The 25023-nt window shown below is 35.9% G+C and overlaps 1 protein-coding gene across 1 annotated transcript in view; it reads left to right on the top strand.

Annotated features, from left to right (window-relative positions):
• kcnt2b (potassium sodium-activated channel subfamily T member 2b) overlaps nucleotides 1–25023 on the top strand; it is a 93802-nt gene that overhangs the window by 30036 nt on the left and 38743 nt on the right. The window contains exons 2-6 of the mRNA XM_073829212.1: nucleotides 15625–15704; nucleotides 15987–16086; nucleotides 19698–19751; nucleotides 23587–23635; nucleotides 24187–24246. Of these exons, the coding sequence (XP_073685313.1) occupies nucleotides 15625–15704; nucleotides 15987–16086; nucleotides 19698–19751; nucleotides 23587–23635; nucleotides 24187–24246 (343 nt within the window). The remainder of the gene's footprint in view (nucleotides 1–15624; nucleotides 15705–15986; nucleotides 16087–19697; nucleotides 19752–23586; nucleotides 23636–24186; nucleotides 24247–25023) is intronic.

The raw sequence follows: 25023 nt of genomic DNA, 5'->3' as shown, positions 1-25023 counted from the left end.
CAAACTTGTCACTGTATGATTTGATTATATAGAAAAGACCGGCTTGAACATTGTGCTAAATTTCTCTTTTTGTGTTCCACAGAAAAAAGTAAGTCACATGGGTTTGGAACAACATGAATGTAGTGCAAATAATGTAGTTTATGTAATTATAGAATATTAATTTCTGGGTGAAATGTTCCTTTAAGTGGCAAGGGATTGGGAGAGTGTGAAACAAAAATAACTAATTAGTTTTTACAGCATTATTAAGAATTCCCCCTCCTCTCATTTCCAGGGAAACTGTGCACACTGTATTAGAGGGTGAGTTACAGTATATTTACTAGTTAAATATACAAAAAAAAAAGTCATTTTATGCATTATTGTTGTGTAATTGGCTTTTTGAGAAAGCAATTCAATTGCCAGTATTCCCAGGATTATCACCAAGGGAGCTGTATGGGGATAGGATGCTTGCTTCTCCGTAAAGCCGAAAGGCTTTTATGAGTTTTTAACGTTTTCCCTCTTTCCTTTAGCTAACTAGTCAACGGTTTTATCAAACCCAGTGCTCGGCTCCTTTCATGCGGTGATGTTTACACTTTACTTGCTCACTGCTGTTACTCCCTCAAGTGGAAAAGAGTTTTCCATATGAAAAAAAGCATAGGAAATACATATGAAAACGACACAGGGAACGATTGGCTCTTGGGTAAGCTTTATGCCAGCCTGCTGTGAGAGTGAGCAACACCGCATGGAAGCTTTAAAGGAGCAGTTCTTCCTCATAGCATTTTAAACCTGTTTTATATTCTTACCTGAAATACAAATGCAGATGTTGACTAGCCAAGATTTACATACAAGGAAAGTGGGTGATGGTCTTCAATACCAAGCATTTTTGTACTCTTTGGAGCTTGGTATTATAAATGACCAAATTACCAAAGCAACTTGGAAATTCAGATTGGGAGAATAAAGATAATAATGTGGATGAGTAAATGCCCTAGAAATTACATTTTAGTATATTTTAGTTTACCATAAATATTTGTCAGTGTATTCGGCATTTAAATTATATTTCAAAAGGCAATAGCTATAATTATGGAATTACATAAAGATGTCATTAAGTCCTACTTAAGTGGGTCAAAAAGCACTCTTGAGTTTAATTTAGAGTATATTATTTCTGTATATTCGTGTGTGCTAAAGTGCACTTGTCTTTCATGAGAGAAAGTTTTGGAGAACTGACAGATAAATATATGGAAGCATGAATGAATGAGTAGATGGATGGTGAAATACTGCAAAAGCCTGACACAATATGGAAGATTTCATATCTAGACAGCGGAAGTATTAATTACAACATATCTTATGGTGTAGTTTTTGAGAAGATGAGGATGATGTAACCAAAATCTTTGGGGAACTGGCTGACAGGTTTAGTTTGGAGAGACTGTGTGTCTTGTAGTGGTGATATTCTTACACAGTTAGTATTAATGATAGTTGCATAACATGATTCATATGAAAAAAATCTCAGTCATCAAGGACCAAGTGCATCATGTCTACTGGAGCAAGTGGGAGGATGAGTTTGTGATTGCAGGACATGCATGATGTTCCAGTCTCAGGATGAATTTCGAAAATATCGAGAACCACTGTGTTTAAAGCTTTAAGATGCGAAACTGCACATATATTGAAAACTTTCTACATAGATTAGCATCAAATCACATACGGTGAAGGAAAAAATTATTTGATCCCCTGCTGATTTTGTACGTTTGCCCACTGACTCTTTGCAGATCCTCTCCAAGTCATTAAGGTTTCGAGGCTAACGTTTGGCAACTCGAACCTTCAGCTCCCTCCACAGATTTTCTATTGGATTAAGGTCTGGAGACTGGATAGACCACTCCAGGCCCTAAATGTGCTTTTTCTTCAGCCACTCCTTTGTTGCCTTGGCCGTGTGTTTTGGATCATTGTCATGCTGAAATACCCATCCACGACCCATTTTCAATGCCCTGTGTGAGGGAAGGACGTTATTACCCAAACTTGACGGTACACTGCCCTGTCCATCGTCCCTTTGATGGGGTGCAGTTGTCCTGTCCTCTTTGCAGAAAAACACCCCAAAGCATAATGTTTCCACCTCCATGTTTGACGGTGGGGATGGTGTTCTTAGGGGTTATATGCAGCATTCCTCCTCCTCCAAACACGGCGAGTTGAGTTGATGCCAAAGAGCTCAATTTTGTTCTCATCTGACCACAACACTTCCACCTAGTTCTCCTCTGAATCATTCAGATGTTCATTGGCAAACTTCAGATGGGCCTGTACATGTGCTTTCTTGCGGACGCTGCAGGATTTCAGTCCTTTCCGGTGTAGTGTTCTACCAATTGTTTTCTTGGTGACTATGGTTCCAGCTGCCTTGAGATCATTGACAAGATCCTTCTGTGTAGTTCTGGGCTGGTTCCTCACTGTTCCCATGATCATTGAAACTCCACGAGGTGAGATCTTGCATGGAGCCTCAGACCGAGGGAGATTGACACTTATTTTGTGTTTGTGTTCTATTTGCGAATAATCGCACCAACTGTTGTCACCTTCTCACCAAGCTGCTTGGTGATGGTCTTGTAGCCCATTCCAGCCTTGTGTAGGTCTCCAATCTTGTCCCTGACATCCTTGGATAGCTCTTAGATCTTGGCCATGGAGGAGAGTTTGGAATCTGATTGACTGATTGCTTCTGTGGACTGGTGTTTTTTTTTTTTTTTTTACAGGTAACGAGCATAGATTACGAGAGTGCTCCTAATCTCAGCTCGTGACCTGTATAAAAGACACCTGGGAGCCAGAAATCTTGCTGATTGATAGGGGATCAAATACTTATTTCAGTCATTAAAATGCAAATCAGTGTATAACTTTTTGCATTTTTCTGGATTTTTTTGTTGTTATTCTGTCTCTCATTGTTCAGATAAACCTACCATTAAATTATAGACTGATCATTTCTTTGTCAGTAGGCAAACGTACAAAATCAGCAGGGGATCTAATCATTTTCTCCCTCACTGTATAGGTCTATCCTTTAGCCTCACTTTCATGAATGTTAAATTCGAGAACGTGTCTAATCTGTTTAAGGTCTATGTCAGGACAATAATAAAACCCAACTTGACTAGGTAGCTAGTTGCTACAAAAATCACACACAGCTTAAATGATTTATTGCTTTTTGCAGTGACTTCAGCTTGGCTGATAACATTTTTTTGTAAGCTTTGCGAACAGCTTTCAATGACATATCATTTCCGATTCTTGCAGAAAACCCACTTAGACGTTACAGACTACAGATCACTTTTACATGAAATATAACTGTGGGTAAATGTGAAAACGATGCTGCTACAATGATAAAATGACATGCAACAGAGTGTATTCAAACAGCAGTCTACTACTGCACCTGCGGCCCAGCAGACATGAATTAGTTTATGATGTAGAAGAAGGCAAGAGGGCAGTTGTGTTTCCCTGGCCTATCCCTCTCCCTCTTCAGTTGTTGCCTGTCACTTTTTACTGTTCTGTCCATTAATATAAGAGCAAAAAGCAGAAACACTTCTATCATATGGCATTTGCTTGCAATTTACTGCCTCCGCACAAATAAAACTCTTGAACACCTTTTAAAGATTTTATGCTATCATCCTCTTTAACAAATCTAGCAGATAGTTCCTTTTGTGCTTGTGTGATGTCTAGCCAATAGACCTTCATCACAATCCGCATATCCCTTTTGAAAGAGAAGTACACTTTCTTTTAAAAAGAACACTTATTATGCAAGTAATCTGCTTTTATAAAGCAAAAGCTGGATGCTTCAGCTGAGGGGTATGCACAGCGACCATTTTTTGAACGAATAAATGAATGAATGAGGACATCTCTAGACATGTTGAAAGCGCTTTTAACCCTGAAAACAGAACAAAAATAATAATAAGAAGAAAACAACATGGTCAGTGATTAATCAATGCGGGTGGACACAAACTGTTTTGGTGCGAATGACTGCAGTAGCTTAATTTTTTTTAAATTAACTATCGAGTCTTTTGTTTCACTTCATCCCGCACAGTTTGGTCTCTGTCTTCATCTGTGCACAGTTTGCTTTACTGACTGGGAAACTGCTTCGGATGATTCAGCATAGGCGGAGGGTGAACTAACTCCAGGGTAAGGCTAAAAATCGCCTAATGTTATGTAATCTATCAACTACACACATCATGAACCTTGTCTTTTTAGACAAGGAGCTTGTTATAAAATATTCTTAATACAACTGAATTATTTAACATGATCACAATATATTTTAAAACTCTGTAAGTTACTAATTATTTCAATTACATGGCTATTTAAACTACAAATAAATTATATACCAAAAGAGAGCACATCATCACTACTTTAGCGCAAGTTTAAGCTCTCTACACTGTGTGATATGTCATCCAAGATATTCATGTCTTTCTTTCTTTAGTCGAAAAGAAATTAAGGTTTTTGAGGAAAACATTCCAGGATTGTTCTCCATATAGTGGACCTCGATGGGGATCAACGGGTTGAAGGTCCAAATTGCAGTTTCAGTGCAGCTTCAAAGGGCTCTACACGATCCCAGGCGAGGAAAAAGGGTAATAAATAAAAATAAAATTATATATTTTTTAACACAATTGCTTGTCTTAAAATTTGAAGTTGGAGGAGACAATTTTCAAGTTCTTCACCCTACCCTACCTTTTTGAAACAAAGTGCTCTCTTAAAAATAAAGGTACTTTAAAAGGTTCTTCAAGCAATGCCATAGAGGAACCATTTTTGGTTCCACAAAGAACCATTCAGTCTAAGGTTCGTTAAAGAATTATCCCTTTCATACCTTTTTATAATCTAAAGAACCTTCTTTCACCACAAAGAACCTTTTGTGAAACAGAAAGTTCTTTAGATGTTTAAGGTTCTTTATGGAACCATTTAGACAAAAAAGATGCTTTTGTTTTTTAAGAGTGTACACAGATGAAGAACTAATTGCACGTGACCTTTTCAATGTGATTACGCAATGTGTGAAGTCAAGCATGTGCATCGCAGCTCTAGTGCAAGCTGAACATTTGTGCTTATTATATAGAAAATGGCCGATTGTTTCGCTAGATGAGACCATTATTTTTTGTCTGGGTCGTGTATAGCCCTTTGAAGCTGAAATTTTAACCTTCAACCCATTGGCTCCCATTGAAGTTCACTTTATGGAGAAAAATATGGTTTCCTCAAAAACCTGAACATCTTGTATAACATGATGGTGAGTAATTTATCAGAACATTTCTATTCAAAATTGCAATTCAATACATTTATTTAAATGCCCAGAGCTTAAAATAGATTAACTTTATATAATACCATATAGCACTATTATAATCAAGTACTTTAAAGGTCCACTGAAGTGCCTTGAAACACGCAGCGTTCTTCTATGTGGTGACGTTCTTTTAACTGAAACAAAAACATATCGCTAAGCCCCGCCCACTAATTTTGAACAGCCAATAGCGTTCCATTTATATCTGCTCGGGGCAGAGCCGTTGAGCTCGGTAAAGCCGCATTTGTAAGCTTATGACAGCCACAGACTAATAAATTACCCCACAGATTCAATATGAAACTCTTGCTAAAACGAAATAGTGATAATAATCATGCTGAGGCTGTGTAGTTTAACACATGCCGAGTCCGACCGCGCATATGAGCGCATATGATCTGCTCCGCGTCTCTGTGTAGGGGGCGGGACACTACGGACTCTAGAGAGCATTTTATTGGACAGAACGTTTGATCTGAAACTGAAGTGCGCGGTGATATCATCAAAATCCTTGATTCATATTGGCGGAAGTGACGAGAGTGTAAGTTTTGAATGCCCATATCTTGTAAAAGCGAATTTTGTCACTGCTTTGAAACACACTAGCTTATAGATAATCTTAAAACTAATATATTCATACTAAAAGCCAAAAAACTTTAATTTTGATTTCAGGGGGACTTTAAGTGTACTGTAGTTTGTTAATCAACACATCGTCTACTTTTTTAAAACATGACAGAAGGATTAAAATGATTTAAAATGTACTTATAAGTAAAACTTTTAACTGTTATCTCAAATGCAATTTAGAAAAGTATATTTAAGTGTTATGAAAGTCTCTTGATGTAAACTTAAGTGCTCTTTTATTTCATTGATATCATATTATTAAAGAAATAGTTCACCCAAAAATTAAAATTTGATGTTTATCTGCTTACCCCCAGGGCATGCAATATGTAGGTGACTTTGTTTCTCCAGTAAAAGATTTTTAACTCAAACCGTTGCAGTCTGTCAGTCATATAATGGCAGTCAAAAGCTATACATTGAGGTCTTAAGACACCAAACAATCGGTCTGTGCAAGAAACTGAACAGTATTTATATATTGCAAATGTAATCTTTTAGTTATTAAACAAGTAATTACCATTTTGAGTATAGCCGTTGTATACACAAACACTCTGCACTGTGTACACAATAAGGACAGATCGCTTCCGTGTATGCGTCTTCTGTGCAAGAGCACGTTGATTTAAGACCTTAATAAAGTCAGTGTCTTGCACTGCATCTTTTGCTTGGATCAGGGTTTATTTGCTTTTCGTAAACACAGAATTGTGATTCTGCCTATGTGGGATGAAGTAGTGGATCAGGGTTGTGTTAACAGGAAATGACCAGGAGATTTTTGCACACAGAGAGCAAGTGTAAAGTCTTTCAAGTCCCAGTGTACTATATTTAATTGCCCTGTTATTAATTTCATATTCACACTCATGTTTGATTCAATGTTTTTGTAAGAAAAATCCCAGTGGACGCTTTTTCATCCATGCTTACTGCATTTCCTTTGTCAGAAAAAAAAATCTGTAAACAAATTACTGAAGGATGGAGTTTAAAATTAGAAATTACTATTATACTTCTAAGGCATACTTCAGCTACATATTTATAAACTTGAATGAGATTATCAATGATTTATTCAAATATTATAAAAAATACATATAGGACATTAGCATCTTCAGAAGGTGAACAGTTTATACAACAAATGATGACAAAATGTTGAATAAATAACATTAGACTCATTTCTATAAAATGTGATTTTCCAGCTGGATGGTCTGTTAGAGAAATGGCGATAAATACTACATGTTTTGATGTATATTTAATGAAGAGTCTGTCACCTTATATTAGCCACTGGATTGCTGGTTCATTAAAAGGCTTGTTCGTGGTTGCTGTGCTCTCTCTGGCTTTGAGTCCAATTACTCTTAAGAGCTAATTAGGAACGAATACATTAGGAGTGTAATGGTCAGAATATGTACACCAAAGCCTATGAGAAATGAATGTCTGAAAAAAGCACATTTCATTATTGATGTTATTGAGATATACCAGTATGTGGAAGAAGTTGTAGGAAACCTGAAATCTGCAGAAAAAGTGTTCTAAAATAAAAACATATGTGACCCTGGACCACAAAACTAGTCATAAGGGTCAATTATTTTGAAATTGGGATTTTTAATGAACAAGCTTTTCATTGACTTTTGGTTTGTTAGAATAGGACAATATTTGGCCCGAGATACAACTATTTGAAAATCTAAATATTGATTAAATTGCCTTTAAAGTTGTCCAAGTTAATTAGCAATGTGTATTACTAATCAAAAACTAAGTTTGATATATTTACTTAGAAAAACTGATCATTTTGACCCATACAATGTATTGTTGGCTATTGCTACAAATATATCCATGCTACTTATGACTGGTTTTGTGCCCGAGCCCAGGTATCGGAATCGGTATCGGGAAGGAAAAAAGGGTATCGGAACATCTCTAATTTTATTAATAGTTTGATAGCAAGCTAATGCAGTTAATAATGAAGTTTAGACAGATCGACAGACAGACAGACCTCTTTGAGTCTGTGCATCTCTCAAAAGTGATGGGCAGCATTGTCTCTACTAATAGTGAAACTTTAAGTTCATTTTCTTCAAAACCATGCCATTGTCACCTCGCTTGAGAAATGTCATGTAGTTATTAAGTTGTTAATGGTCAGAACAGCGCTAAGAACATTAGCTCGTACGCTAACGTGTGTGCAAACTGTATGTGTGTGCGTCTGTAAGGGAGAGAGAGAGTGGGAGAAATAGTATGTGCTTTCCGTACATAATAAAATGTAATTTTGTGACAAAAATATGGAAATAATCTGTCGTTTTTATTCTGTTGTTTACTGTATTTATTTGTTTGGCCAGTGTCATTGTGGGTTAGACTCAACAATTCTCTGCAAATCTCCAGCTATGATCCTTGGAGATTCTTTGGCCACTCAAACTCTCCTCCTTATCGTGCATTAGGATGATATAGACACACATCCTCTTCTAGGCAGATTTGAAACATCATTAGTTGACTGGAACTTCTTAATTATTGCCCTGATGGTGGGAATGGGGATTTTCAATGCTTTAGCTCTTTTCTTACAGCATTTTCTTCTATTTTGTGAAGCTCAACAAACTTGTTCTGCACATCAGAACTACATTCTTTGGTTTTACTTCTTGTGATGGATGTTTAAGGGAATTTGGCTTTTGTGTTCCTCATATTTATAATCCTGTCGAACAGAAAGTCATGGACGGACAATTTTATACTCCTAGCCACCCTGGTGTGCTAAAAAAATTGTAATATTTCTGGGAATATCCCTCAGAGATATTTTACTTAGATACATTTCTAGGGGTGCCAATAATTGTGGCCAACGTGAACTAGAGAAAAATAATATATACATATATGTAATGAAAATTTTATATTTGTGACCCTAGACCATAAAAGCATTCTTAAGTAGCACCGGTATATTTGTAGCAATATCCAAAATATAGGTAAAAATTGTCGATTTTTATTTTTTACCAAAAATCGTTAGGACATTAAGTAAAGATCATGTTCCATGAAGATATTTTGTAAGTTTCCTGCCGTAAACATATTAAAACTTAATTTGTGATTGGTAATATGCGTTGCTAAGAACTTAATTTGGACAACTTTAAAGGAAATTTTCTCAATATTTAGATTTTTTTGCACCCTCAGATTACAGATTTTGAGTGGTTGTATATTGTCAAATCATGCATCAATGGAAAGCATATTTATTCAGCTTTCAGATGATGTTTAAATCTCAATTTTAAAAAATTGAGCCTTATGACTGGTTTTGTCCAGGGTCACATTTTTAATTACCTGGATGTGTTTTCAGCTTGTATATCCTGTAATTTTTTCTCTAGGTATTAGACATGCTTACATAAATATTCTCTTCAACACAAACACACACACAAAACTGTGCTCAAGGGACAACACGCATATTAATGTGATGCTGGATTTCTCACCGGAGGTGCAATCATTGCATTTCCAGTAGGTAAGGCTATGTGCACAGGCCATTATTCTCAAGGAGCCGGGAATGAATCAAGTCCTCCACGCCTACAAAACTTGATTATTACAACTAGATGTGTGTGTTAGGAATCCCTAAGGTGCTCTGTGTCACCATAGCAACACACAGCATGGTCTGGCGGGGCTCTGGCTGTGAGGAGAGGATACGTTAGGGTCGACCACCACGTGGGGTCCGGGACCCCTTCCCGACTTTGAATTCGCATTATCGCTTTTCCCCCGACATATGAGTGTGAGAGACAGACAGATCACACATGTGCTTGGCCCGTGTTCTCTCCTCTCGTCCTTTATTCCCATTGTTATGACATGACTCACCGGATATTATGTGTCCCTCCGTGTTTCCGTCCAATTACGCAGAGCTCTGTGGTAATGAGGCTGGCTCCAGAGATCTGAGAGGAAGTCTTTAAAAAACTGGAGTAGTCCGGCTCGCACTGATCTGGTCTGTGGCTAATGCCTCTTTATGAGTCCCTAGATAGTTGGAGTCGGGGAAAACTGATTAAAACTGAGCAAAAGGGGCTGGAAACGTGCTGGAGAACAGCGAACACAATGTGTGTGACATTCTCCCACGAGTGACCTTTAAACGAACATAATTGTTATTTAGAGCTTAATGTGTGTGGACAGCTACTGTGGTGTGATGTCAATTACCACAGATGATCATATTGACTTGTCTTTCAATGTGTATAACTGAACCGGGACTTTGAAAGGACATTCAGCAGCACTGAATAAACATTTAAAATATATTACACTCTATATTGAAGTGTTACCATACAGTAAGACTGAGGTAAGAGCTTGAGAATAAATTAAAGGTGACCTATTGTGCCCTGTTTACAAGATGTAATATAAGTCTCAGGTGTCCCCAGAATGTGTCTGTGAAGTTTCAGCTCAAAATACCCCACCGATAATTTATTATATCATTTTGAAAATGCCTATTTTCAGTGGAAGCAGAAACACAGTTTTTGTGCATGGCTCTTTACATGCAAATGAGCTACCACACTCTTTTCCTGAACAGGGCTGTGCCTTTACAGCTTGTACCTCAGATACTCTGCTACAAAACATCTGTTTGGTTTGGATTATCAAGTCTGTTGCACTAAAAGAGTCATGTTAGTTTAAACCACTGATATAGGGTTTTCCTGAGTGCACACATTTGAATCAGAATCAGAATCAGAATGAGCTTTATTGCCAGGTATGTTTACACATACTAGGAATTTGTTGTAGTGACAGAAGCTCCACAGTGCTACAGAACGACAGTGACAAGACGACACATATTATAAAAAGAACAATATACAAGACAGCAGTGGCGATTCTAGACTTTTTTAACAGGGGTGGCCTTAGTGGAGCACTGATTAATTCAAGGGTGGCATCATAAAATCATGCATCAAACACCATACTCATAAATTGAAGGACAAAGACCGTACTCTTACATCAAATTTCTTTTTATTTGAATAAAATCAAATATAAATAAACAAACTTATCATACTGCAGTGCAATGAAGTCAGATTTCCTTCCATTTACATTATTAGTAATTATTACTTACATTATTATTAGAAATTGAAATGAAACGAACAAGAAATGGCACAATGAACAACAAAGAAAAAATTAATTACACAAAATTAAAGCTTAATCAAAGGCCACATCTGTCCTGTGAGCTAAACTATTAGTATTTATAAAGTTTAAACTATATAGACTACTCTTTCATGACATTACGGCATTGGTGATGTGCAAGTCGAATTCAGTGCCTGTCACTTTAAGGCCCTGACGGCCGTGAGGTTTGCTTGATTCTCACGGTTTAAGCTAAACTGTTGTGCATAAGGATGTGTGGATGAAATGAATTATGTTTGTTTCCATGTCATTTGTTAAACTAAATACTCTAAAGCCTAACAACTCGAAGAAAATCTGTCTTGGATTACAGGAGCTACTGTAAGTGTCTTGTAATGATAATTTCTACGATTTTGGCGAGCACAAAGAACTATCTCCAGATGTAAATTGGTTTCCTATTGCTCAAATTCAATTAAACCCACCAGTAGGCTAGACCTTAAAGGAACCGTATGTAGGATTGTGGCCAAAACTGGTACTGCAATCACATTCAAAATACTGTAGAATGGTGTATCCCCTCCCGCTCCCCCCTGACTCGAGGTTGCCAGCTAAGCTGCAGGACTAGGCTGCAATAAGGAGCTTCCAACGGCAAGTGACGCACAGTAATTTGTTTTTCTTCTGTTAATTATGTTTATGCTTCACAAGAGATGTTTTGCGAAGTAATTATGTATCGCAAAAATTTACAGATGGCAATTAGCCAAATATTTCGCAAAGATGTACTGTAATACCACATTTCAGTCGGAACATAGGTTGTTTTCCAACCCTGCTAGTGGTGCGATATAAAGCTTTTTATGAACGCATTTAGCTCGGCCGACCGCGGAAGGTCCACTGAGTACTGAAGCAAAGTTAGCCAAACATAGATGAATCTTACCTGTTCAGGAAAAAATTACCAACGAAAGCGTCTGTCTTCAAATTCTTCTCCGTTTTCAGCCGTCTCCATCTTTCAAAGGCATCGGACTTTGTCACGACGTATTTCGGTTTCAAAACGAGGTCTTTTTCGTTTCGTAACGTTATACATGTTTAATCCGACACGTTAGTTTAGCCGCAGCTGCAACAGAGCTGGCAACCCGGATCACGAAACTCTACTGACTTCGTGATTGGTAGATAGCTGGAGGGTGGAGCCTCAGACCAAAACACAAAACCACAACAATAACATCAGTTGAGGGCTGCAACTCTCACTTTTAAATGACAATATCCTGGCCGGACCACTGTTGTCAGTGATATAAGTATTTGAAATGAACATGATTTCTTAATGTCTAGTGACATTTCAGGGCCATTTTATGATTAACTGACATAAATTTCTTACATACGGTTCCTTTAATTTCACAGCCTAGGTATGTTAGCAACACAGGGCTTGAAAACATTGACTGTATATACAACGTTAGAACAAACAAAAACGAAACCGTGCGTGGAATTTATCTGGGAATAAAGAAAGAAGAAAACTTACTGAAGGTAGGGGCTGGCGAGCTAACGTTACCTTGCTGGCGTGTTTTATTTGGTTCCTTGGTTAAAATATAATGTAGGCTACGTTTTTTTGCATAAAATTGCGTCTGCTAATCTGCTAATGATAAATCGTTAAAACCTTTTTACAAAAGTAGCCTACAGTTAACATGACCTAGCAAATGTCGACTGAGTAGGCAGAAAAGCAGAAAAAAGGCAGGTACAGTAGATAAATTAGCCTAGCATACATGACGTGATTCAACAGACTTAATACTGGGCTGTGTGTGCGATTAGATATCAAGGCAGATGTGACAGGTAAATAGATATCTTTGCGTGCTAGCACAAGTAGTAGTGCTGTAAACTCACATGCTAAAAAACAGTAAGCCATGTATTGTTGGTTAGCTTACATCAAACATTTGCTACTTACATTTCTGAGTTCTGGTTTCTGACTGTCCAAGCCCCCGCGCTGATTTAAAGGCAGCAAGTGCGTCAACAACGGTTCCGCCTTTGAGCACGTTAATGGCCAATCGTAGAGTAGGATTTTGGGGTGGCACCTGGGGTGGCCAATCAATTCTCAGGGGTGGCGTGGGCCACCCCAGGCCACCCCTCTGGCTCCGCCCCTGCAAGACAGACAATGTGCAAAAAATAGCAAAGACACAATATACAAAATATTCAATTTACTATGTACAGGTGTATTTCGTGCAAAATTTGAATGGAAGTAAGTATGTGCGTTAAATAAATAACTGAAAAATGAATAAAGAGTGTACTGTATAGTGTTGTATGTGCCACGATCAAGTGTTCATGAGATGGAATGGTGAATCCATTTGAAGCATGCGCACAGAAAGTGGCTGTCACATGGCATGTGACTACTGAACTAAGTTCTCTTTCATGTCTTATTGCTCTTAAACTGTCAAATACACACAGGTTTATGTTAAAAACACAAATTAGTTACAAAAACAGCCAGTTGTGTCTGTAAAGATAAACAGCTCGAAAAGAAATCACGTTTATATTAGATCTGTGTGGCAGCAGCGTAATATACTGTAAATAAAACAATAAATCCACCAATAACCAATAAATGCTCTCTTGTCTTCTCTGAGACTGGGATTCTAAATAGTGTTCTGTGCTCATCTGTGCAGCTAGTGACAGAATAGTTAGCAACTTTTGACATGGCGTTAGAACTGGTACACCATTGTCGCTGGTGAAAACAAAACGTGCAGATTAAGGGGAGTTAATATTGTAATAAGATCCCCTTCCTACGTCAAAATTGCACTTGTATTTTCACATGCTTGCAGAGAAAGGCTTACCAAAACACTTACCAAGTTAATTGGTTGTCCTTTTTCATGTTTTCTGGGTTGGTAGATGCACCGGGGACCTGATTATCATCACTTAAACATGGTAAAAGTCAGATTTTTATGAAATGTCACCTTTAAATGTCTTTTAAACCTCAACAAAATAATGGAGAAAAAACCTCAGTCAAGGAAGTTCTTCTCTGACCTAAATGAACGAACATTTTCTTACAATCAACTGCAAGCTTGCGTTTAGATCTGCCTCGATACGATCAACTACCGAATAATTGAACCAAGTTCAACTGTCTGTAAGTGATAACTTTATCCATGTTCTCAACTATGAGTTATAAAAGAATGAGGTATATTATATATACACAGTTGAAGTCAAAAGTTTACATACACCTGGCAGAATCTTCCAAATATGCAAAATAAGAGGGATAATACAAAATTCTTCTAGGAAACATATAAAAAATATATTTAGTAAAAAAAATTAAAAATGTGACATATTCATTCTGTTCAAAAGTTTACACCCCTAGCTCTTAATGTTTTTCTTCTGTAATAGTTGCATATAAGTCCCTCAGTTGTCCTCAGTGTGAAAAGATTGATCTCAAAATCATACAGTCAGTGTTGGAAAGGGTTCAAATAAACATAATGCTGAAAAAACAAAGAATTTGTGAGACCTAAAAGATTTTTTCTAAAGAACAGCGGGCAGTTTAACTGTTCAGGACAAACTTTACAGCTGTAAATGTGAATTTTTGTAAGTGTGAACTCTTGACATTCAATTCAAGTTTCAATTCAATTCAAGTTTATTTGTATAGCGCTTTTCACAATACAAATCGTTGCAAAGCAGCTGTACAAAAAAAAATGTAGGCTACTACAATATATTTAGTAGCTTATTAGTGGTGACTACTGTGTGTTAAGTCGATGTACATATGGTATAAATATTAAAAACAGTAATGGTGTAATCAAAAACAGATGATAAACACTAATAGTAATGATTATGTGTTGCAATCAAACTTGTAGAAAAATGGTGTAGTCCTGTATGTTGACATGTCAGATTAAATTGGTTTGTGTGTCAATCATGTTCACTTCAAGGGTTCTATTCCCAAGTCGTTTTGGATTAAAGTGTCTACCAAATACGTACACGCAGATGTTAAATAACAATCTAATGTTGGCTCCACATTATGTTTCCCTCCTTAGCTAATGATAAACAACACTGGCATTTTAATCTCTACCAAATTGATGATTCAACAATGCATCATTGGAAAGCTATTAAGGACTGATTTAAAATAAATGTTCAGCATTTATATTCCTCTAGGGTGTTTCAAAGGCATACATGTGCAACAGTAATGCCTTGCACTCTTGAGAGAACTCTGAATAGCCTAATTTGGACATTTCTGCAGCTCAAATAAAAACATTTTTACTGAGGAAGTGCTTTACCAAAAATATGCACGTCCCATTCCTGCTTTTAAACCATCTAGTAAACATTTGTAAGTGCAAGTAAACACATTTCCATTTGTGTTTCGAAAGAATTGCCTGTGGTGATCGGCATCTTGCCACTGCAGATGCTAAACAGGCATCGGGTGGAACACGAGCTGGAAAATTCCTCGTTGTCCAGTTCCAGATCTCTGTTTGTTGCAGGCTGTGGAGCGAAATGAAAAAGCACCAGAGCTGCGACTCCTCCAGTTGCGCTCCCCCTCGCCGTGCAAGTCATTTATAATTCTGGATTAAGTCAGCGCAGATAGAGCGAGGTCAACCACAGTCGCCTTGTGCACAAAAGGCAACATGATTTCCTTCTCAAGCTATCTATTAGACTTTAATATAGCAGCAGCGCTTTGTAGCTCTCAATTGATTGCTTTTTATATTACCGCAATGGCAATAAGTCACATGAATAACTGTCTTGCCTCCTCTCTCACACATGTCATCATTACCTGTCCTTCCCCCTTCCTTTCCATCTCTTGTTTATCTCCAACCAAACATCATCATTCCTTTTAGAGTGCAGGTAGAGTTCTATGTGAATGAAAACACTTTCAAGGAACGTCTGAAGCTGTTCTTCATCAAAAACCAAAGATCCAGTGAGTTCTCGCCCAGACCGAGGGGCGGCTCTTATTGTGGCTTTTCTTGTCCTGTGAGGTGGTAGTTTGTTTTTGCTTTCACGTGGAGTGCTGTTGACCCCTGTGAGTGGCTCTGTGGAGCTGGTGCTGGGTAATTGGTTGGTCTTGTATTTGTTTCTGCGCGTTTGATGTGCTGTCCTCTAGCTGTCGTGTCCTGTCCGTGAGTATTGGGCTTTATGTTTCTGTTGTTTGTGAAGCTTTTTGTAATGCTGATTGCTGACGGCCTCACGCTCTTGTGTGCAGGTTTGAGAGTTCGACTCTTCAACTTCTTCCTGAAGGTTCTGAGCTGCCTGCTATACATCGTAAGAGTCCTGCTAGATGACCCGCGGGAGGAGAGAGACTGGTGAGACATAGACAAATGGTACTGAGGACATAAGCTTTGTTCCTCACTTTTTGCACTTTTTCCATAATGTAGAAAGAGCATGTGGACATGGTTGCCACACTGTAAACAAAATCTGTAGAAATTACAGTATTACTGGCAGCTGGTTGCCAGTAACTTACTGTAGATTTAAATTTATGCTATTTACTGGCAACAGTTTGTTCAAAGTTAATTGAACATTAAACATTAACAAGTTTTTATCTTAACAGAATAAAACTAAAATAACAGCCTCATGCAAAGCATTCTGGGAACCAAAATCTGAAGGAAAAAAACAGAAAAAGGTTGATGAAGGTTTCTGGTTCCCAGAATGCTTTGCAGTAGGTTGTTATTTTATAGTTTTATTCTGTAAAGACAAAGATTTGTTAATGTTTAATGTTCATTTAACTTTGAACAAACTGTTGCCAGTAAATAACATAAATTAAAAATCTACAGTAAGTTACTGGCAACCAGCTGCAGAACTACAGCAAATTTTTTACAGTGCAGGTCAGGAAGATTAAGTAAACCACTGGGCAGAAAATGTATCTTTATGATTTATTTTCAAAATCTGGCAACCGCAACCATTAATATTGTTACCAATGCAAGATAACGCAAATGTCAAATTGAAATGAAACATTTTTAGGATAATAACCAACGATTATGCTGAATACATCAAGAAAAGCAGAAATTGCGATCACGATTAAAATACAATTCATGGTGCGGCCCTAATCCATAGTGAAGCAATTAATTAAGCACTGCTTACAAGGTAGTCACTTTTAAACAAATCAACTTTCTGTTTGTCAGTGAGGCGACCAACTTGTGTGATCAACTAGAAGACAAGTGGAACCTGCATGAGGAAATATTTCGTTCTTGTGCAGAACTCTTGATCGTTTCTTTTTTAAATAACTGGATTTTGACCAAAAAATTCAGTAAAAGAGCAGTAAAAGATGTAATCAAACCCTAAAGCATTCCCAGATATTGCATTGCAACAAGCTTAGTAGAAATAGTTATCCAAGATGGCAAAGGAAATGGAAATTTAATATGAAGACAGCATTGCATGTATCCCTCCTAATAAGGCCAATTACAGAACTCATTGTGACACATTCAGTGAAAATTTACATTTAGGATGCCATTGCAGTCAAGGAAAATATAATTATAAACTTAAGTGCTGAAAGTAGTACTTAAGATGCTGAATCAATTTAAATAGCTCAGTTTAATAATAGTAGTTAATAGTATTTGTACTAGAGTTTTAAACTCTAGTACAAACTCTACTACAAGTTTTAAATCGTAAACAGCACTTAGTCATTATCAACAGCACTTAAGTACTAAAAGGTATTATTTCATTTGTTAAATCAATTAACAATAGCTCTATCTAATAACATATCAATAATGCCATCTAATATTTGTGTTTCGGACATTTTTGTACCTGTGTTTTAAGTCAATTGCTAATGTCAAACTGAGCAAGAGTCATAAACAGTGCTTAAGCATTGAAAAGTTGCCATTTAAGTTGCCAAATCCTTTAAATATTACACTAATATAATACCAATAATATCACCTAATATTTGGTTTTGTACTAGAGTTTTAGGTCATTAGCTTAGCAACATGCTAATGTCAGATTCGGCTAGAGGCATTATAAACAGCACTTAAGTACTGAAAAATATGATTTAAGTTGCTAAATCAGTTAAAAATAGCTCTATCTAAAATAATATTAATAATGACACCTAATATTTGTGTGTTGGAAGTTTTTGTACTAAAGTTGTTCGCTTAGCAACATAATAATGTCAGACTCAGCAAGAGTCATTATATACAGCACTTAAGTACTAAAATGTCGTATTTAAGTTGTCAAGTCAATTAAAAATAGCTCTATCTAAAATAATAGCAATAATGTCATCTAATATTTCTGTGTTGGAAGTATGTGTAGTAGAGTTTTAAGTTGTAATTTAGAACATGCTGATGTTAGACTCAGCGAGAGTCATTGTAAACAGCACTTAAGTACTGAAAAGTAACATTTAATTAATTAAATCAATTAAAAATAGCTGTAATATATCTAATATATCAATAATGTCACCTAATATTTGTGTTAAAAGTTTTTGTACTAGCATTTTAAGCCATTAACTTAGCAACATGCTAACACCAGACTCAGCGAGAGTCATTAAAAACAGCACTTAAATACTAAAAAGTATCATTTAAGTTGCTAAATCAATTAAAAATAGCTCTTATATAGTTTCAATAATGTATTTGTGTGTTGGACATTTTTGTACTAGAGTTTTAAGTTGTTTAAGCAAGTTGCTTAACAACATGCTAACATCAGACTCAGCAAAAGTCATAATAAACAGCACTTAAGCATTGAAAAGTAGCATTTAAGTTGCCAAATCGTTTAAAAATAGCACTAATATAATATCAATAATGTAACCTAATATTTCTGTGTTGGAAGTTTTGTGCAAGAGTTTTAAGTCATTAGCTTAGCAACATGCTAGCACCAGACTCAGAGAAAGTCAATAAAAACAGCACTTAAGTACTGAAAAGTATCAATTAAGTCGCTACGTCAATTAAAATATAGCTCTAATATAATATCAATAATGCCACCTAATATTTGTGTATTGGCAGTTTTTGTACTAGAGTTTTAAGTCATTAGCTTAGCAACATGCTAATATCAGACTGGGCTAGAGTCATTATAAACAGCACTTAAGTACTTGAAAGTAGTTCACTGAGCATTTACTTTGCTCAGTCAAGTAAAAAATAGCACAATCTAATCTAATATTGATCGTTTCAACCAATATTTATGTGTAGAAAGTTTTTATATTAGAGTTTTAAGTTGTTAGTTAAGTAACATTCTAACGTCAGACTTAGCAAGAGATTAATTTGCTTCTTGAGGAATAGCAACGGTTTGTTTGCAATGCAGTAAAGTTAACCTTATGAACAATGACCCTATTCCCTCAATAGATCTGGATACAGCGGTCATGAGGACAGCTTCTAACAAACAGCAGCACAGCTATTAGTGACTAATTGCTAACTATCAGTTTGAAAGTATCTTTAAGGTAGCGTTTAATCATTTGAGATTGCTGTACTGTTGCTATTGCTAGTAGATATTGTGCTCAATTGCAGTATCCAGCTGTATCAGTTGAATGGCTTCTGTACTTTCATTGGTGGTTGCTGCATTACATCACTGCTCATTAGCACAAAAATGAACTTTGTCACATCGCCAGCATTGGTTATCACTAATGTCACTGGAAATCATCAACTCTCACTAGAAGTGTGAAGAAGGGAGACAAGCATAGACAAAGTGATAGAGAGCCAGGTCAGAGTCTGTTACGTTTTTGAAAAGTAAAGACGTATTTTCTGCCAAAGAGCAGAAGAAACAGCATATCGAGGAGCTCACGCCAAAGAGATGCAAGTGACGACAGGAAAGGAGATGGATGGTCAAAAGTGAAAACCGTGGGATCTATTTTCAGTTCAGAGAAGAGTTCATGTGGTGTTGGAGAGAGTGTGGGTGGAACAAGGGAAAGTGAGATCTGGAGGAAAATCTGGAGAAGATTGAAGTGCCTTTGGATAGCCCATGCATAAAAACTCCTATCTGTGTGTGTTTGCTTCCCCTGCAGTCCTGGCTGTCTCAGACAGAATGCCTCTGCCCACAACAGAAGCCATTTTGACTGGTAAGTATCCAGGCTCTTTACTCTGGCATGAGGAATGAAGATGGTGGACTAGGGCCAGAAACATGGACATACGGCCATTTTATTAGAAAAGATCTGATGAACATCAATACAAATTTCTGATGTTTGTGAATCTCGTCTTTTTAAAATGTTTGTTGACGTTATGTAACTCAGCTCTTCTGATATTTCTCATTTAGCTAAACCTTGTGAAAAGAAGTGCACTTAATTGTATTGAATGTGAATGTGTAGTGTACTTCAAATGTTAGAAGTAACTTTTTATAAAACTGTACTTGCAGATATAATATTTATAAACTTTCAACACTTGTTTTAAGTACTGAAAAGTATAATTTAAGTTGCTAAATATGATATCAATAATTTCACCCAATATTTGTGTGTTGGAAGTTTTTGCACTAGTTTTAAGTTGTTAACTTAGCAACATGCTAATGTCAGACTCAGTGAGAGTCATTATAAACAGCACTTAAGTACTGAAAAGTAGCTTTTAAGTAGCTAAATCTACCTAATAACTTAACAACATGCTAACATCAGACTCATTAACAGTACTTAAGTACTTAAAAGTATCATTTAAGTTGCTAAATCAATAAAAATAGCTCTATGTAAAGTAATATAAAAAATGTCACATAATATTTGTGTTGTAAGTGTTTGTACTAAAGTTTTAAATCGTTAGCTTAGCAACATGCTAATTCAGACTCAGCGAGAGTCATAAACAGCACTTAAGTACTGAAAAGTAGCTTTTAAGTAGCTAAATCAATTAAAAAATTGCTTTATGTAAAGTAATATACAAATAATGTTACTCATTATTTGTGTTGTAAGTGTTTGTACTAGAGTCGTTAGCTTAGCAACATGCTAAAGTCAAACTCAGCAAAGGTCATTATAAACAGCACTTAAGTGCTGAAAAGTTGCATTTAAGTTGCTAAATCAATTAAAATAGCTCTGTCTAATATAATATCAATAATGTCACCTAATATTTGTGGAAGTTTTTGTACTAGAGTTTTAAGTCATTAGCTTAGCAACATGCTAATTCAGACTCAGTGAGAGTCATTATAAACAGCACTTAAGTACTGAAAAGTAGCTTTTAAGTAGCTAAATCAATTAAAAATAACTAATATAATATCAATAATGTTACCTAATAACTTAACAACATCAGACTCACCGAAAGTCATTATAAACAATACTTAAGTACTTAAAAGTATAATTTAAGTTGCTAAATCAATAAAAAAATAGCGCTATGTAAAGTAATATAAAAATAATGTCACCTAACATTTGTGTTGTGAGTGTTTGTACTATTTTTTTAAATCGTTAGCTTAGCAACATGCTAAAGTCAGACTCAACAAAGGTCATTATAAACAGCACTTAAGTACTGAAAAGTTGTATTTAAGTTTCTAAATCAAATAGCTCTAATATAATATAATAGCAATAATGTCACCTAATATTTGTGGAAGTTTTTGTACTCCAGTTTTAAGTCATTAGCTTAGCAACAGGATAATTCAGACTCAGTGAGAGTCATTATAAACAGCACTTAAGTAGTTTACTGAAAAGTAGCATTTAAGTAGCTAAATCAATTAAAAATAACTAATATAATATCAATAATGTTACCTAATAACTTAACAACATGTTAACATCAGACTCAGCGAGAGTCATTATAAACAGTACTTAAGTACTGAAAAGTTGCATTTAAGTTGCTAAATCAAAAAAAGCTCTATGTAAAGTAATATAAAAATAATGTCACCTAATATTTGTAATGTAAATGTTTGTACTAGAGTTTTAAATTGTTAGCTTAACAACATGCTAATGTCAGACTCGGCAAAGTTCTTTATAAACAGCACTTAAGTACTGAAAAGTTGCATTTAAGTTGCTAAATCAATAAAAAAAATAGCTCTATGTAATAAAAAAATAATGTCACCTAATATTTGTGTTGTAAGTGTTTGTACTAGAGTTTTAAGTCATTAGCTTAGCAACATGCTAAAGTCAGACTCAGCAAAGGTCATTATAACAGCACTTAAGTTCTGAAAAGTTGCATTTAAGTTCCTAAATCAATTAAAAATATCTCTATTATAATATAAATAATGTCACTAAATGTTTGTGTTGTAAGTGTGTGTACTGGAGTTTTAAATCATTAGCTTAGCAACATGCTAAAGTCAAACTCTGCAAAGGTCATTATAAACAGCACTTAAGTACTGAAAAGTTGCATTTAAGTTGCTAAATCAATTAAAAATAGCAGCTCTAATATAATATCAATAATGTATCTTAATATTTGTGTTGTAAGTGTTTGTACTAGAGTTTTAAATCATTAGCTTAGCAGCATGCTAAAGTAAGACTCAGCAAAGGTCATTATAAACAGCACTTAATACTGAAAAGTTGCATTTAAGTTGCTAAATTAATTAAAAATAGCTCTAATATAATATAAATAATGTCACTTAATATTTTTGTTGTAAGTGTTTGTACTAGAGTTTTAAGTCATTAGCTTAGCAACATGCTAAATTCAGACTCTGCAAAGGCCATTATAAACAGCACTTGAGTACTTAAAAGTTGCATTTAAGTTGCTAAATCCTTTTAAAATAGGTCTAATATAATATTAATAATGTCACTTTATAATTGTTTGTTGGAAGTTTTTGTACTAGCGTTTTATATAATTAGCTTACAACACCTTTTGAGCATTTTCAGTATAATTTTTACTTTAAAGTACATTGTAAATCATTGTTTTATTAATCCTTTTTCATGCTTTAAAGACGTACACTTTACTAAAGCACATTAGTTTTATTTTAACTGTAGTGTGTTATTCAATAATAATATTTGAAACTAAAATTTGTAATTACTGATGAATTACAATGTATTAGTGCAGGGGTTTTCAAACCTGTCCTGGAGCCTCCCCTGCCCTGCACATTTTGTATGTCTCCCTTATTAGGCACACCCAATTCAGGTCTTGCAGTCTCTACTAATGAGCTGATGATTTGAATCAGGTGTATTAGATGAGAGAGACAAGCAAAATGTGCAGGGCAGGGGAGGCTCCAGGACAGGTTTGAAAACCCCTGTATTAGTGTATTACAATTACAATGCAATTACAGTGTAATTACAATGTATTTAAACGCATGATACAAGTTTCAATAGAAATTACATTAAAGTAGTACACTTTAACCATGTACCTAAGTGTTACTTTATTTGATCAAAAACACAAGGTAATTGCATTCAATAACAGTTTAATCCATGATACATTTAACTGCAAATAACATGCAGTTAATTGTGTACTGGGTAGCCCCGCCCACAATGAAATCTGATTGGTCTAGAATCCCACTCTTCATAATTGCACAATATATTCAACATCCAACATGTTCTAACTGGCTATAATTCAGTTTATTTTTTTTGCTGGAATGTATGGTGTTGTTTACAGTTAGGCTATTTTGTTCATGCCAACAGTAGAATGGATTTATTGACTTCAGGCCACTGCACCGTCTCCGTGACATGTTTAACAAGACGGTTCGGGTTTTTGCCATTTATTAAACATCAAAAATTCTGGCAGTAGTCTGTAAGCGCTTAATGGTGTGTGTCTGACACGATGCCACTGTCCTCATTACTTTAATGCAGAATGCGCACCACACAGGTTTGATTTCTTCATTCGTAACAAAAATGACGGTTTGAATGTGTTTATTGCTCAGCCATTGTTAATGGATTGGATTCTGGAATTGGTGTGTTTGTTTGACGTGTGAAGAAAAAAATGTGTTCAATTATGAGCCCTCTTCTTGATCCGAACGTCTCTAATTTGTAATTTTCTTTTCATTCTGTATCTCATTTCGTCATAATAATAATGGCTTCCTGTCATCAGGTCCCTCATTATTTGGGTGAACAGGCCTCTGCCGCTCTGGGCTCTTCAGGTCAGAACAAATAAAATCCTTTCTGTCATTCACTAAAACACACTCACACACACACACAGGTGTTTCTTCTACAGGCACTTTTAAAAAGGTATTTTATAAACCCTTTTCAGACACTTTCTGCTTTATTTAATATTAAAGCAATCAGTCGAAATCAATCTATTGATTTATTTATTTATGTTCAAAATTATTTGGACTGAGTTCACATTTTTAAAATGTAAAAGGTTTGTAAAAAATAAAAAAATACAATTTGTCATTTAAAGTAGCAGAAAAAAAACAATGAAACTTTTCGAGACATTTTCCAGGAATTTCTTTGTGACCTTCATATAACAAAAACCTGTTAGCTTTAATAAAAATCAACCCATGGTACATAAAAGCGCCTGTGGTTGAAAGACACACACAGACACATCTGCCATTGTTGTGTTACCCTCAGTTTGGCCATTTATTCTCAGACAACACGCTGCCCCTGCTGTTTCTTCCTACACAACCTCTGCTTCTCTCTCATCTCTGTTCCTTTTTTGTCTCTCTGTTTGTCTATTTTCGCCTCTCTCCAGGTGCTTGTTGCATTCATCAGTTTTTCAGAGACCATGTTGCTGGTGTACCTTAGCTACAAGGTGAGTCAAACAACACTTGTACCCATGGTTTTATCCCTATAGTACACTATGAGACCCTCTTGGCTTCAAAGAGGTCTGTAACACCTACAGAGAGCTATCTGTATCTGTTAGCATTTGCATTCATTACAATGGTAGTTGCAAGCCTATTTTAGCTTTTAAGAACCATGTCTGAATTTTATTTAGTCAGAAAGCTTGTCTGCTTGAATGAACGTCAAAGAAGAATCAGGCTTTGTTAGTTACAACTTCTAGATGCTAACTACACAAAAGTAGTCTGCTTACAGTCTGCTTTAAAAGAATACACCTAATTTTCTTTTTCACCAAAGTTTCACTGCTGTCTATGCAGGGTCAGAAAGCTCTCTGATTTAATAAAAAATATCTTAATTTGTGTTCTGAATATGAATGAAGGTCTTACGGGTTTGGAATGACTTGAGAGTGAGTAATTAATGAGAGAATTTTCAGTTTTTGGATAACTATCCACTTTAAGTATACACTGAATGTATGTTAATTTGGACACTTGCAGTTAAAGAGGTCATTGATGTTGCTAAAGAGAGCATTATTTTGTGTGTTGGTTGTAATGCAGTGTGTTTATACATATTATTTTCCACATACTGTACATTATTGTTTCTCCTCTCTGCCCTGCCTTTCTAAAATGCTTAAATTTTTACAAAACTCATAGCTGATGGAAACCGAGGTGTTCTCTGATTGGCCAGCTATCTGGTGCATTGTGATTGGCTGAATACCCCAAGCTTGTGACGGAATGGTCACGGCCCTTACCGA

The sequence above is a fragment of the Garra rufa genome, chromosome 1, assembly GCF_049309525.1.
Source record: "Garra rufa chromosome 1, GarRuf1.0, whole genome shotgun sequence".
Lineage (NCBI taxonomy): Eukaryota > Metazoa > Chordata > Actinopteri > Cypriniformes > Cyprinidae > Garra > Garra rufa.
Note: the sequence above shows the minus strand (reverse complement) of the source record. Positions and strands in the feature narration are given on the sequence as shown.